The sequence below is a fragment of the Bubalus kerabau genome, chromosome 2 (genome assembly GCF_029407905.1).
Source record: "Bubalus kerabau isolate K-KA32 ecotype Philippines breed swamp buffalo chromosome 2, PCC_UOA_SB_1v2, whole genome shotgun sequence".
Taxonomy (NCBI): domain Eukaryota; kingdom Metazoa; phylum Chordata; class Mammalia; order Artiodactyla; family Bovidae; genus Bubalus; species Bubalus kerabau.
This window is the reverse complement of record NC_073625.1, coordinates 44,757,629-44,773,798: the sequence shown is the minus strand read 5'-3', so window position 1 is coordinate 44,773,798 and position 16,170 is coordinate 44,757,629. Positions and strand designations below refer to the sequence as shown.

The following is a 16,170-nucleotide window of genomic DNA, read 5'->3' as shown; positions in this document are numbered from 1 at the left end:
ACCAGTGGTGAGGAATCAACGACCAATGCACTAAAACCTTGATATTGTTGTTCAGTAGATTAGTTGTGTCTGATTCTTTGCGACCCCCATGGACTGCAACACGCCAGGCTTCCCTGTCCTCCACTAGCTCCCAGCGTTTGCTCAAATTCATGTCCATTGAGTTGGTGATGATATTCAACCATTTCATCCTCTGTTACCCCTTTCTCCTCCTGCCCTCAATCTTTTCCAGCATCAGGATCTTTTCCAATGAGTTGACTCTAAATGTCCTTTCCTAAATGATGATGCTGTTAAAGTGCCACACTTAATATGTCAGCAAATTTGGAAAACTCAGCAGTAGCCACAGGACAGGAAAAGGTCAGTTTTCATTTCAATTACAAAGAAAGGTAATGCCAAAGAATGTTTAAACTACCATACAATTGTGTTCATTTCACATGCTAGTAAGGTAATGCTCAAAATCCTTCAATCTAGACTTCAGCAGTACTTGAACAGAGAACTTGAAGATGTACAAGTGGAATTTAGCACTTTAACAGCATCATCACTTAGGATTTTAAATAGCTCAGCTGGAATCCCATCACCTCCACTAGTTTTGTTCATAGTAATGCTTCCTAAGGCCCACTTGACTTCACACTCCAGGATGTCTGGCTCTAGGTGAGTGACCACACCATTGTGGTTATCTGGGTCATTAAGACTATTTTGTACAGTTCTTCTGTGTATTCTTGGCACCTCTTCTTAACATCGTCTGCTTCTGTTAGGTTCTTGCCACTTCTGTCCTTTATTGTGCCCAGCTTTGCATTAAATGTTCCCTTGGTATCTCTAATTTTCTTGAAGAGATCTCTAGTCTTTCCCATTCCATCACTTTCCTCTATTTATTTGCATTGTTCACTTAGGAAGGCTTTCTTATCTCTCCTTGCTGTTCTCTGGAACTCTGCCTTCAACTGGGTATTATCTCTCTCTTTCTCCTTTGCCTTTCACTTCTTTTCTTTTCTCAGCTATTTGTAAGGCTTCCTCAGACAATCATTTGCCTTCTTGCAATTCTTTTTCTTTGGGATGGTTTTGCCTCCTGTACAATGTTATAAACCTCTGTCCATAGTTCTTTAGGGACTCTGTCTACCAGGACTAATCCCTTGAATCTATTTGCCACCTCCACTGTATAACCAGGGATTTGATTTAGGTCATATCTAAAAAGTCTGGGGCTTCCTTGGTGGCTCAGATGGTAAAGAATCCACCTGCAATTCAAGAGACCTGGGTTCAGTCCCTGGGTTGGGAAGATCCCCTGGAGAAGAAAATGGCAACCCCCTCCAATATTCTTGCCTGGAAAACCCCACAGACAGAAGAACCTGATGGACTACAGTCCATGGGTTATAAGGAGTCGGACACAACTGAGAGGTCTAGTGGTTTTTCCCTACTTTCTTCAATTTAAGTCTGAATTTTGCAATAAGGAGCTCATGAGCTACAGTCAGCTCCAGGTCTTGTTTTTGCTGACTGTATAGAGCTTCTCCACCTTCACCTGCAAAGAATATAAACAATCTGACCTCGGCATTGATTGTCTGGTATGTTCATATGTAGAGTCGTCTCTTACGTTGTTGGAAGAGGGTGTTTGCTAGGACCAGTGTGTTCTATTGTAAAACTCTGTTAGCGTTTGCCCTGCTTCATCTTGTACTCAAGGCCAAACTTGCCTGTTACTGCAGGTATCTCTTGACTTCCTACTTTTGCATTCCAATAATGAAAAAACATCTTTTTTTATATTAGTTCTAGAAGGTCTTGTAGATCTTCATAGAATCGTTTGACTTCAGCTTCTTTGGCATTACTGGTTGGGGCACAGACTTGGATTACTGTGATACTGAACAATCTGCCTTGGAAACAAACCAAGATCATTCTGTTGTTTTTGAGATTGCACCCAAGTACTGCATTTCAGACTCTTTTATTGACTATGAGGGCTACTCCATTTCTTCTAAGAGATTCTTCCCCACAGTAAATATAATGGTCTGTGAACTGCATGGAAAGCACTGTTACATGTACCAACAGTTGTAACTTGGTGGTTTAATGATACTGTAGAAGTTAATAGTTTGTACCCTAAAGTATCTCTTTAAAGGTACCTCCTGTCCCGCATCTACAAATACTGTTCAAGTGATAATTTAATAGTAGGGGGAAGGTGTCTTGTCTGCACCTGTTTGGATTCCACCAGGAAGCCAGGCCTCATACCTCCTTATCTTTGTGTGAGGGAGCCTTCCCTCTGCTTCTGGTCCAGCACTGCTCTCCCTGGTCCTGCCCACATCCCTGCTGAATGATTGATCGACAGAGCGAACAAAGCCCTACTTGCATCTCTGACAGCATTGGCTCCTGCTTTTCCAAGAGGCTCCCCTTGTAGCTTTGGTTTCCCCAGAAGATATACTGCTTCTTTTATCTTAAGTTTCTGTCTTTTGCCCAGAGTTCTCTGGGCCTCTGTAAAGGCTGAGGAATGCTGGGCAGCGCAGACTCATGGACCCAGGATCCCACCCCAGTCTGCCCCGGGCCTGCCTTCTCCCATTTCCAACTTCCCCCTTACCAACCCTGGGGCAGGTGTGCAGCGTCCTGCTCCACCGCCCACAGCCCTGGAGGAGCCAGAAGACCCGGGGCAGAACACACCTGGCCCCTACCCCCACGCCTCTTTGGTAAGAAGGCCATTGTGAGCTGAAGGTGACTAGGGGGCAGTGGCTCCCCTCCCTACTTTCTAGAAGCAGGACTGAAATGCCCAGACCTGACTCCAGCTCTCCCCAGCTCTCACGGCCATCCAAACACACCCACATCCTCTGTAATCCCTCCCCTCCATCGAGGCCTTCCCCAGGCTCCGCCCCAGCAGGGCTAACACAGAACAAATGCAGGAAAGGTTTCTGGAGCACCAAGCAAACCTCTGCAAGTTGGATGAGAGGGGAAAGCAGGCAGCACAGAGCTCAGAAAACTAGGGAAGGATGCCCTAGGATGCAGTGCAGCCGCCCAGCTCGCGTGGCCTCTCAACAAGACATCTCTGCAACATCTGACTGCCCTCTTGCTCAGGCACTGAAGCCTGGGTCCTCACTCCCCTTTTCAATGCTGACTAGTAATTTTATGAATAAAGGTTGAATCTTTCCTAATTCAAAATTGTACAAGCATTGGGACTTCCCTGGTGGTCCAATATTTAAGACTCTGACCTCCCAATGCAGGGAGTGTGGTCGGGGAACTAAGATCCCAAATGCTGCAAAAAAAAAAAAAAAAAAAGGTATGTGCATAGATAAAACACATGTCATAAAAAAAAAATAAGAATGCACATTGGAAACATGAGTGGCATCTGAAGGAAATTAAAGAGTCAACAATTTACCAACTTGGCCAACTTGGTGTTTGAATTACTGTTAGTTATAGATTCCCTTCAGCCACGGTTGCAGCAGCCGCTGAGAAGGCAGAGGAACCAGGAAAGCAGATGCAATCTGCTCATGGTCCCCAAAGAGCCTGGGCTACAGCTGGGCTGCAGCAGGAGCCCTGCCGGACATGTGTTCATCTTCAGGGCGACAAGCAGTGCTGGCCTGCTTCTCCTCCAGGCCTAGACCTTCTAACAGACAAGGCCTCTGTGGTCTCTAGACAGGAGATGACACGCCATAACTTACAGTGATAAACCCTGTTTTATTCTCACACTCAAACCCCAAAGCTGCAGGCATGCTGTAAGGGCATCAAACATAGCAAATAATGAAGCCTGCAGAGAAATGTATGTGTGTGTTAGCACAGCCAGGAGTCTCAGGATCTTCTGACATTTAAAAAATCTAGCATGAATTTCATTAGTGTTCTTTTGCCCTTTGCTCACATGGACTTCAATTTTTACAAAAGTATGGATTTCATGTTTCAACTTACAAGTGCTCTGGTGCACCAAATACCCACCCACATTGAGTAGCTAGTCTTTTCTTTGTTGAGGTTGGTTATCTGGTTGTGCAGTTGGTTGTGTGGTTGTGCTGTTGGTTGGTTTAGTTCATTGTAAATTTGGTTGTGTGGTGGGTTGTTTAAGTGATTGGCTGGTTGAGTGGCTGTGTTATTGATTGCTTTAGTTGGTTGTGTGGTTGGTTGGTTGGTTGAGTGATTGGTTGGTTAAGTAACTGTGTTGTTGACTGGTTTCATTGGTTGTGTGGTTGGCTGAGTCGTTGGTTTGGGGGTTGGTTGGTGAGCAACTGGCGGGCTAAGTATCTGTACTGCTGATGGGTTTAGCTGGTTGCATGGTTGATTGGTTCTTTTACGATCCCAGCTGCTGAATTAATTGTGCTGCTCACTTTTCCCCACATGACCACTCCTGATCTGCACATGGTTGATCTCTGGTGTGCTTTCTATTCTCATTCATCCTCTTATCTCTACTCCCTCTCCCCTCTCTCTGCCATGGGCAGTCTTTCTACCATGGGTCTTTCTACGTGAATACATTCTTGCAAAATTTCTTCTATTGTTTTATGTGCATGGATTTTTGTGAAAATGTTTTATGTGGCCATGTCATCATCGTGTTTCTTACTTTCCCTCTGAGCATGTTCTTTTAGCACTGCACCTGTGAGGCTACATGTCCATCTAATTTGTTGCTTCTAACACACACACTATATCCCCATTCACAGGTGGACACCAGGCAGCCTCCTGCTTGCAGACACCACAAGTGATGCTGACTCGAGGACCTTTGTGGTAAGCTTGAGGACCTGTGTGAACTTCCCTGAGCAATGCACCCAAAGCAGAGGTGCAGAGCCACAGGTGAGGCCCACGCTTGACTAAAGTGGTCCTTGGGTCCTCTCCAGGCTGGCTGCCCTGCCCACACCTCCTCCAACACCTGGTCTGAGCCCGCTTTCCAAACTCTCCTGGTTGCTTTCGTTTGTTCTCCCACAAGACTTACAAATTCTGTGTGCTCAGCTCTGGGGGTTTATGTTTGCACCGTAGTAGCCCCTGTGCAGTTTTCTTCCTGTGCTTCGGAAGCTGGGGGTCCTCCCGGGCTCAACTACCCATCCTGTTCTTGACAATCCCGTCTCTCGCTTCTCAGACCTGCCTTCCCTCCTCACGTCCTGTGCTGAGTCCCTGGCCGTCATCCACTGTTCCACTCAGGAAGTGTTCACTGAGTCCCACTGTGTACCGAGCCCCAACCCACTGCTGAGGACACAATGTCAACAGCAGATGACACACTCCCAGGTGTGTCACCTGGAGGGTCCTGGCACCTGCAGGCGGGCTCATTCGCAGGTCACACAGACACGCAGGGGGCTAGCCTGCATGGTGAGAGCCAAGAAGGATGAGTTAAGGGGCTGGCAGAGCAGGGGACCAGCTGGGGGCCCAGGGGTGTGAGGAGGAAGTGGCCTGAGGGATGAGCAATGAGCGGAGAACGGGGCAGACACCCCCCCAACACCCACTGTTGGGAGGGGAGTCCTGCTCAAGCTGCACCTGGCCCCATCCAGGGAACCTCTGCTGTATCTTCTCCAGAGACCCAGGAAAGGCACAGATGCTAGGCGGGGCTCAGGGCTCAGAGCTTCTTAACTCACCCTCATCTCAGCCATGACCTTCACCTTCTTTGCAGGACCTGATGTGGCCAAGTCCTGAGCATCTGGGCTTAGTCAGCACGGGCTGTCAGTTGCTCAGGCCATGTAACAGTGGACCACAGACTGCGGGCGTGTGAACCATAGACACCTACTTCTCAGTCCTGGAGGCTGGGCCTCCAAGACCAGTGTCGGAAAGGTATAGTAATTAAGAGCTTCCTGGCTCACAGATGGCGTCTCTTCACTGCGTCCGCATGTGGAGGAGGGGCTGAGAGCTCTGCGGAGTCTGTTATCAGGGCAATGATCCCATGTACGGGGACCCCACCTTCATGACCCCATCACCTCCCAAAGGTACCCCCCCAAAACCATCACTTGGGCGTTAGGATTTTTGGAGGGTCACAGATCATAATAAGTTACAGTAACGAGACGCATAGATGAATTTGGGTGGGGGGAGGGCAAACGTTCAGTCCACAACACCACAACACCACAACAACCTGCTCTTCCAGGTAAATCGTGTTGGTTCCTGTTTCTTGTACCAAGACCAGAATTAGAGCTTCCAGTTCTGCCTTCCCCATTGCTGTAGGTCATGAATCCCTGCCTTTAAAAAGCCTCTTCACTGCGCTTTGGGGGGGAATTCAGAAGGGGGAGGGAAGAAAAGGGAGGAGGAGCTGTCTGAACACCGTTTCCAAGCTTCCTTCCTAGCTTCCTTCTGTGACACCCATCCCTGGCAGCCTTGCGTCTGTACTGAGCACAGTTGACCGGTCCACCTGCTGCACCAGATGCTCACGTCTACCTTGATCACGATCCAGTCGTCCTCACACCTGGCATCCAATCAGGCCCCTCAGCAGCCCCTCCTGTGAGAATAGGTCCCCGGGGGGGGGGGTGGGGGGGGTGGGGGCGGGGCGCGTCATGCAACACTCCCTTGTGCACACCTGGCTCTGGGGAGGAACCCTCTCTGCTCTCTCTCCATCGAGGACAGGGCGGAAACTGATACTGACCTTTGGTCACATGGGTCTGTCCTGCCCCAGAGCCCAAGAAGGCAGGGGCTGCTGGGGTGGTGACACTGATGTAATTTAAACTTGGTTTCTGTTCCAGGTTCCTGACACAGAGCCTCTAAGACCCTGGATTCTCCAGCATGACATGTGACTTTTTATGTGCTAGGAGGTGACTCTTGGTGAGGCCCCAGAACTGCAGAATTGGGCTGGTGGCCATGGGACCATCCTGAGACTAGAGGGCTGGGCCTTTCAGCCCTAACCTGACCTCCCTGAGGAGAGCAAAGAGCTCCTCCCCCGCCTTCCCCATCCTGTCCTTAGTGCCACTGGAATTACTATTCATCTGTTTATATCACTGTTCTCTTGAAAATCTACATTAGTCCCAATCTGCTGAGTGGGAGACTCTTGAAGCTGTCACTACGATATGTCCTTTCACAGCTGTGAGCATCTACTTGCTTCGGGAACAAGATACTCTGCACTCACCTCGCACTTGTCTCCACACCTGGAACTGGCTGCTTCTCCAAGGAGCCTGGTTAACCGGGCAGAAGTGGGGGCGGCAGCAGTTCTTAACTCTGCCTCTCAGGGTCCTGGATACACTGGAAAGGTGTTGAGGACACTGTGAGCTGTGCTTGTGTGTATCAACATTTACCACGCTAGAAATTAAATTTTAAAATACAAAAAATACATAAAATTTACAAAATTTACAGAAAATTTGTAAAAATACAGAAATTTTAAAATACACATTTATTAATTTTAAAAGAACAGTAATAAACTCATGTTAACAGGAATAATATACTTAAGCAAAAAGTATAATTTAAAAAACAAAATTTTTAGCAAATTTACTATAGAATGGGAAAAGAGAGGAGTATGTTAATATTCTTTTCTGATAATTATGCATAATTTTTATACAACAGCCAACCTCAACAAGTTGAAGTTTCTTAAAGGCTGGCTGTAACTGGAATATGAAAATCACATCAAATTCAAGCTTTCAGGTAAAGATCTGAATTTTGTCACAGGCCACAAGTACTGTCAGTATGTATTATACATCACACAAAATATAACATTGTACATATCACACAACATGTAACACTGTACACGTGGCATGTGATACACAATACTGCATATGATATGCAATGCATGTGCGTGCATATATATATATACATATATACGTGCATTTGTATAGCCTGTCTTTAACCTTTGCAGATGGAAACTTTGGCTGGGTTCCAGGTGGTGAGGGCTTGCTGGGTTATTTCAAGACCTTCCGTGGCGCCCACATCTCCCACCAGCCACCTCTCTTCCCTCACAGCTTCACTGTCAAAGTTTTATTTGTTGTGAATTGACTTTCTTTGTAACCTGATTTGGGAGGACAGTTCAAGCACTTTCGTTCTGTGTGTTTCCCTTCACCCAGCCACCCAACCAAAAACTTGTCACAATTTCTTTTTTTATCGTTTTCCTTCTCATCTGCATTGATGACACCAATGAGACCCTCCACCAAGAGGCTGCCCAGTTGGGCTAAAAGAGGCTCAGACCTTTGAGAACAGGACAACAAGCCTTCTTGAAGCATCTGTGCCCTGCCCCACTGGGAGGCCTGAGAGCACCGAGCCCCTCCAGCCTGGGGGCTCCTTCCGTCCTGGCGCAAGTGTCTGGCCCGGAACGCAGTCAGGTGAGCTATGTCCATGCGCATGGCTCGTCCCTCCTGCTGCCCCTGTGACCTCTCTCCTGCTCAGGACTGGAGGAAGCAGGGAATTCTGCTGCCCGATCCTTCCTCTTCTTCCCAAGAGCACAACTACCCCTCAATTCTCAGTCTTCTGCCTGGAGCGCCGCGTCTTGTCTAACGGCAGACACTCGGGACTCCTGACCCTCCACACCCCACCCAGGCCCTGACCCCACACCCCTGGACCCAGACCATGCGCTGAAGGCAGACGAGCCCGTGCCCCTGGTTGATCCCCATCACAACACCATGGACGTGGAGGGAGAGGGGCACTCACCGTATCTCCAGGGGCTGTGCTTCCTCGGGCCCAGGGTGCACAGGCCTCCCTGGTTGGAAGAACAAGCCTGGCTTGCCCTGACCTCTAGGCGCTCCACGTTGCCACCCGTGGGCCCTGGAAGTGTGGGGGCTGGCACCGGGAAGCACCTGTGTCCCCTCCCCAACCCGCGTAAGGCACCTGGGGCCCTTCCGAGCCTCTCTGACCTCCAGGACCAGACGTCTCTTCCACAGGCCCCTCCTCACTTCCTGAGCCTCACCTCTCTGCCTCTCTCTTCTCTGTCCTCCCCCCAAACCCCAGGTGGACACACCTGGGGAGACCTCGCCCTCGTGGGCTTCTCAGGAGCTGGGCCTTTGGGGGTAGATTAAGGTCAGGGGAGGTCACAGGGCAGACCCCACTCTGACGGGGTTGGGTTCCCCTCTCCCCACAGAGGAAAGGCCAGGTGAAGACCCAGAAGGTGCACCTGCAGGCCAGGCAGAGGCCCTCGGCACCCTGCAGGCCTGGGTTGGGACTCCAGCCTCCAGGATGGAGGGGTCAGCGTCCACCTGACATCATGCGGCTGCAGGTGCACACGGCTCTTGGTGAGGTGTCCTGAGGGCTGCCCACAGGCTCCCGGCCCTGCACTCCAGCTGTGCCACCTCCTCATCCTCACCAGCCACCACTCTGCTCACGCTGAGTAACCACATGTGCGCCAAGTTCTACTGATGACCCGGGCAGGCAGAAAACCCCCTTTCCTACTGACAGTTTGCCAAGGCTCACTTCAGCCAGATTGAGATGCTTAACTCCCCCATCAGAACTCCCCCATCAGGTAACAGGAGCTGAAGTGGGGTGTTTACCAATAGCCTCCTGGGGTTCACACTCAGCCTTCAGGGGACAGATAATCAGGAAAGGGAATCATGGCGTTTTAGGAGGGCTTCTTATAGCATTTCATTGGCAGCTGTGGTGCTGGAGATGTGGGCCTGACAAGCGACCTGGGCTCCACCGTTTAGCTCTGAGGCCAAGGGTCAGGGTCCGTATAACCTGAGTCACCCCATGTGGCACTAACCCGCCACACACTGCCACCCAAACAAGCACAGCTTCTGCCTAAAAGCAGACGTTTCCCCTAAAAGGCAGCACAGATGCTCCTCCTCAGCGTCTACAGGGTGTGGGATCCCCAAGGCTGCCCTGATGGGCCAGCACCAGGGAGCTCAGCCCACACAGGATGGGCCATCAGCGTGCATTGGGCAGTCTGTCTGTCTGTAGCATCCAGCACAATGGTATTCCCTACTTCAGTTGTGCTCTCCTTGTATCTTCCCCTCCCCACCCGATGGTGACTTAGCAACAGGAGTTGCCATGGGGACTGATCTGCAGAGAAGGTGAACAGTTTTTGGTACAAAAGTTACAGGCCCCATGTGTATGACAGACCATGGCAATCCTGAAACCTGCAGTTGTGTGAAAACTGCCTTGTGTTCATACGTGAAACAGAGGTGGTGCTGAGCTCAGATGGGGTAAACAGCTTTCTCACCTGCATACCTGTTGCTGGAACACCTGCAGGTCAGGTGGCACCTGGGGAAGCTGCAGGAGGGACTTCCAGCATGGGGGCTGGTCTCCCACTCTCCTTTAATGCCGACTGACCACCAGATTTCTCTGATGTCCAGAGTTCTCCAAATTATAAGGCTCCTCTTTGGAGTTTGGCCCCCCAGAGAGAACAACTGTAAGGACCTTTAGGAACTAATATTTTTTGGGAGAAGTGTTTTTACCAAGCTCAGCACCTCCTTTAATATGGTTTCAGTGTCTTTCTCTTGAATACACAACCTTTTACTTATTGAATCAAGTAGAAGGAAATGTAATGACTGTTAGTTTTAACAGGCCCATCTTCCTTTGAGTCTTTTACTATAAAATTCTTCCCAACCATCAGCATGGCTGTCATCCTCCACTATCTCCTGGAGTTTGCTCAAATTCATGTCCACTGAGTAGGTGATGCCATCCAGCCATCTCATCCTCTGTCCACCGCCCCCTTCTCCTTTTGCCCTCAATCTTTCTCAGCATCACTGGGTCTTTTCCAGTGAGTTGGCTAGAAACATGAGAATATTAGGTGGCCGAAGTACTGGAACTTCAGCTTCAGCATCAGTCATTCCAATGAACATTCAGGACTGATCTCCTTTAGGATGGACTGGTTTGATCTCCTTGCAGCCCAAGGGACTCTCAAGAGTCTTCTCAAGCACCACAGTTTGAAAGCATCAATTCTTCAGCACTCAGCTTTCTTTATAGTCCAACTCTCACATCCATATATGACTACTGGAAAAACCACAGCCTTGACTATACAGGCCTCTGTCAGCAAAGTAATGTCTCTACCTTTTAATACACTGTCTAGGTTTGTCATAGTTTTCCTTCCAAGGAGCAAGCGTCTTTTAATTTCATGGTCGTAGTCACCATCTGTAGTGATTTTGGAGCCCAAGAAAATAAAAGTCTGTCACTGCTTCCACTTTTTCCCTTTTATTTGCCATGATGTGATAAGATGTCATGATCTTAGTTTTTTGAATGTTGAGTTTAAGTCAGCTTTTTACCCTCCTCTTTCACTCTCATCAAGAGGCTCTTTAGTTCCTCTTGGTTTTTTGCCATTGAGTGGTGTCATATGCAGCATATCTGAAGTTGTTGATATTTCTCCTGGCAATCTTGATTCCACCTTGTGATTCATCCAGCCTGGCATTTCGCATGATGTACTCTGCAAATAAGTTCAATAAGCAGGGTGACCAATATACAGACTTGACTTACTCCTTTCCCAGTTTTGAACCAGTCTATTTTTTATGGTCAATTAAGGTCAAGCAAATATTTCTTCATCCACAAAGTGGGGATGATAATAACTGTTAAATTCTTGATAGATTGTGAGAACAGAAAGATATTAGATATTTGAAAGATTAAGGGATTTATCACATACCTGGCAGACAGTAGGTGCTCAATAAATATTAGTTCCCCTCTTCTTCATTCTCCATTATGAATATAATAAAAAACTGGATGAGCATCTAAATCTGCAATGAGAATATTGCAGAGAGAAGAAAATGGATTATACTGCGGAGTCTGTGAGGATGAGTTGATGAGGCTGCCCTCCGATTTCTGCAGACATATATACTTGATGTTGGTTCTGTGATCACTGTCTTGATGGCAGATTCCTGGCAGTTGTTGTCAGTTACTGTCTACAATCATGTTGGAATGCCCCAACCCCTTAACAAAACATTATTATTTTAGGACATTTCTAGCAAGGGTATTGTTTGGATGCTAAGCCATGTCCAGCTCTTTACAATCCCACAGACTGTAGCTCACCAGGCCCTTCTGTCCATGGGATTTCCCAGGGAAGACTACTAGAGCGGGTTGCCATTTCCTTCTCCAGGGGATCTTCCCGACCCAGGGATCGGGAACTCATGTCTCTTGAGTCTCCTGCATTGGCCGGCAGATTCTTTTACCACTGAGCTACCAGGGAAGCCCTAGAAAGGGTAGTGGTGACTAAATCTGAAGAGGAGATATTTTTGGGCATAACTGCCAGTAGAAATGTGTCAACATTTTGAATCAACAGCATAGCTGCTGAATGAAATATCTCCTTGTTGGTGCAGACAGAAAATAGCCATGAGAAGGTGAAGCACCTCCCTCTTTCACTTGCTGTCACCTCCCAGCATTTCTGCCTTCCTCCTGTATGTCCAGACATCCTCGTCCTATCTCTTTTAGCTCAGGTATCACCTTTATGAAGCCCTCTTTCTCCCTTGATTCCTCCATGAAGGTAATTTCTCTCCATCTAAATCTGATAACATATCACCTATACATTCTCACCTACATCTTGCTCATCTCACTTTCTACTTTCTATCTTTAAAAGTGCTGTGTGATACTAAGCAAGTTCCCTAAATTCTCTGGTCACGAGAGAATTCTCTCTTGCAAAATGAAAGGAGATAAATGATTCCATCTGAACATCCATGGGGCCTAGAAGGTGAAGGTGACCAAGGGCATCTGGTCTACCCTGGTGACTGAAGACATCTGGTCTATGTAGGACATGGACCTGAAGGGCTGGCAGCAGCTAACCACATTGACAGCAAGTCCCCTGGAAGGAAGACCTGAGTGGTCACCTTAAGTGGTCTGTTAGGTGACCAGTGCAACATCTATGCCAGGTGCTATGGGCCAGGACGGTACCAGAAGGGTCATTGCCAATGGCTGCATGCAAGGACAAAGGACATCAGACCCCATAACTAGTTGGTTTTAAATGAAGCAGAAGGGAGACAATCCTGGCAGCTTAACTCTACCAGGGGAAGCCTTCCAGACCCTGGTCTTTTCCAGGTCTCCTACTGGCCTCTGAGAATTGCTGGCAGGTGGGCAGAGGCTCAGGTGGAGCTGGGGCTTGTGGGAGCCTCAGGGAGGTGAGAGTAGCCTCCGCTGGCAGTCAACAAGAAAACTAGCACCTTGGTCCCATAGCCACAGGAACAGATTCTGTGCACAGCCTCTAGGTCCCAAACCCAGGACACAGCTGGCCAAGCCTGGGCCTGACCCATGGTCACTGGGAGGCAATGAAAGATGCTGTTTTAGCCACTAAAATTTTGGTAGTCTGTCATGTGGAGTGGGTTTTGGGGACCCTGCAACTCCTTGAGTAGTTCAGTGTCTCCTTGTGTGGTGGGGAAGCTCTGTGTACCCTTCATACTTTGGAGGGGACCCAAGTTTTCACCAGACTCTCTGAATGAGAAGACAAGCGCCACAGAAAAACTGGGCACTGACAGTGCTGGACAGAGAGGAAAACCCAGAGCCAGCCAAGTGGGGATGAATGAACCCAGGACAATTTCTTCTGAAAACACTGAGCCTCCGGGTCTGGGGGGCAGTGGCGAGACTCGGCCACCTCTTCCACTCACTGAGGCTTTGGGGTTCAGGAAAGCCTGGGGGTTTTCCTGGCACACTCACCTCAGTCAGCAGGCTGATGAGCCCTACTCATATTCTTGAGCGCTTCCTTTGTCTGCATTAATTGGTATGCTTTATATAAAACAAGTGGCATGGACTGAATAAGCATCCTGCACGATTGTTAAAGATAAGTTGATCTAATTATCATCCAACTGCAATCACGCTGGGAGAATCAGATTATTGTATTTATGCTGACACAGAGACATGATTTATTTGTTTTTGTTTTCTAGACGAGGCATTTTTCTTCTTGAAATTAGGATGATCCACAAAACGATTAACCCTGGCTACCCTACCTGTTCAGCTACACCCTTGTTCCTCTGTACCCCTGGGGTGTGGTCAGAGAGACTTGTCCTGGTTGGTGGCCCGTCCTCGTTGGTGACCTGTCCTGGTCTCCCAGTGAGCTGATAGAAGGGTTTACAGGGATTCTGTGCTGAGACCAGAAAGAATCAAGTAAAAGGTCAAGTCCTATCTGCAAATAAGTTTTCCCTGGAATCCATCAACAGTGTGTCTACCTGCTGGGCATGGAAAAGATGTAAATTGTGTATAACTAAAAGATGCAAATTGGAGGTGGAGAAATAACAGGAAATTATGAATCAGCCAATACTTTATTTTCATACCAGCAAATGGGTCGTTAATCGGGAGGCATCTTAATAGAAGAATTACAACCTGGCGAATCAGAAAGCCAAGTGTCCCTCCGGAGGCAGTGGGATGTTCTGGAGAGGAGGCAGCAGGCTGATATCACCTGCCTGCCAGTGACCCCTCAACCCTGCAGTGAAGAGGACGTGATTCCCCACCCTCTGACCTCACCAAAGTGACGTCTCAGGGAAGGAGGAAAAGGCAGTGGCAGCGGCTGAGTATGTCTCCATTGAGGGGTAAGTGAAGGCCGTTGTGGGTGTAGACAGGAAGCTGCCACAGCTCCCACTTCGGGGTGTGGCTGTGTTCTTTTTCCATCTCCATGGGGAAAATGGATCATCATCCATTCTCAAGGAGGCAGTCCCTGGGGTACAGTAGGCCCATCCTGCTTGGTGGCCCATCCTGGATGATGGACCTCTTCTGGTTGGTGGCCTGTCCTGGTTGGTGGATTTGTCCTTGTCGGTGGACTTGTCCTGGCTAGTGACCCATCCTGGTCAGTGGACCTGACCTGGTCAGTCACCTCTCCTGGTTTATGGCCCTGTCCTGATTGGTGGCACATCCTGGTTGGGCCTGTCCTTGTCCAGGCCTGGTTTATGGCTCCACTTGCCAACTTTTATTAAGCCTGGGGAGCTTCACAGAAACCAGTCTTAAGTTGACAGATCTCCAGAACCAGTAGGGCATCCTTGCTGATTCATCTGCCTCCAGGAGGTTCCACTTAGTGGGACAGACACCTCTTAAGAACACAGTGAGGTGAGGGGGAAAAGGAGCCCTGGAGAATGGTGCATCCATGGTGGAAGGAAAGAAATAAAATTATCTTTTCCACAGATGATATGATCTTATATGTAGAAAACTCTAATGATTACACATACATACACACACACACACACACACACACACAACTGTTAAGAGCTAATACATGAATTCAACAAACTAGTGGGACACAAAATCAATATGAAAAATCAGCTGCATTTCAAAAAAATCAGTTGCATTTCTGTATACTGGCAATGAACAATCTGAAGAGAAAATAAAAACAATTCCATTTATGGGACCATATCTCAATATAATAATAGCTGTTTATAACAAATTCACAGCCAACATAACACTCAATGGTGAAAAGTTGAAAGCCCTGTCACTAAAATATGGAACAAGACAAGGATGCCCACTCTTACCACTTCTATTCAACAGAGTGTTGAAGGTCCTCACCATACCAGTCAGACAAGAAAAAGGAAAAGTATACAAACTGTAACGGAAGAGGTAAAATTATCATTATATGCAGATGGTATGACACCATATACAGAAAACCCTAAAGACTCCACACAGAAACTACTAGAACTGATAATTTCAGCAAAACAGCAGGATGCAAGATTAACATATAGAAACTGGTTGCATTTCTTTAGATTCACAGTGAAATGTCAGAAAGGGCAAGTAAAACAAACAATTCCTTTTAAAATTGCATTAAAAAAATACTTGACAGAAAACAAAATTCTGTAAAGCAATTATCCTTCAATTAAAAAAATTAATTATTAAAAAAAAAAACTTAGGCATAAACCTGACCAAGGAGGTAAAAGAGTTATATGCTCAGAACTATAAAACATTAATAAAGGAAATTGAAGATGATTCCAAGAAATGGAAAGATAACCCATATTCTTGGATTAGAAGAATTAATATTGCTAAAATGGCCATACTACCCAAAGTAATCTACAGATTGAATGTGATCGAAATTACCCATGACATTTTTCACAGAACTAGAACAGATAATCCTAAAACTTATATGGAACCATAAAAGACCCAGAATTGCCAAAGCAATTCTGAGGAAAAAAAACAGAGCAGGAGGTATAATCCTCCTGGACTTCAGACAGTACTACAAAGCTGCTGCTGCTGCTAAGTCACTTTAGTCGTGTCTGACTCTGTGCAACCCCATAGACGGCAGCCCACCAGGCTCCTCCGTCCATGGGATTTTCCAGGCAAGAGTACTAGAGTGGGGTGCCATTGCCCTCTCCAACTACAAAGCTACAGTAATCAAAACAGCATGGTACCAGAACAAAACAGATATATGGATCAATGGAACAGAACAGAGAGCCCCAAAATAAAATCCACACACCTACAGTCAGTCTTCAGCAAAGGAGGCAAGAACATGTAATGGAGAAAAGACAGTCTGTC

At 47.6% G+C, this 16,170-nt stretch overlaps 1 protein-coding gene across 2 annotated transcripts in view; it reads right to left on the bottom strand.

Moving 5' to 3' along the window:
- Window positions 1-6,994: 6,994 nt before the first annotated feature.
- ERICH1 (glutamate rich 1) overlaps window positions 6,995-16,170 on the bottom strand; it is a 44,765-nt gene continuing 35,589 nt past the window's right edge. Inside the window, exon 6 of one of the 2 annotated variants that reach the window (XM_055567601.1) lies at window positions 6,995-7,080. In XM_055567601.1, the coding sequence (XP_055423576.1) occupies window positions 7,064-7,080 (17 nt within the window). In that variant the 3' untranslated portion in view covers window positions 6,995-7,063. Of the gene's footprint in view, window positions 7,081-11,415; window positions 11,478-16,170 lie in introns of those variants that run through there. The other variant, XM_055567600.1, reaches the window with a different exon arrangement.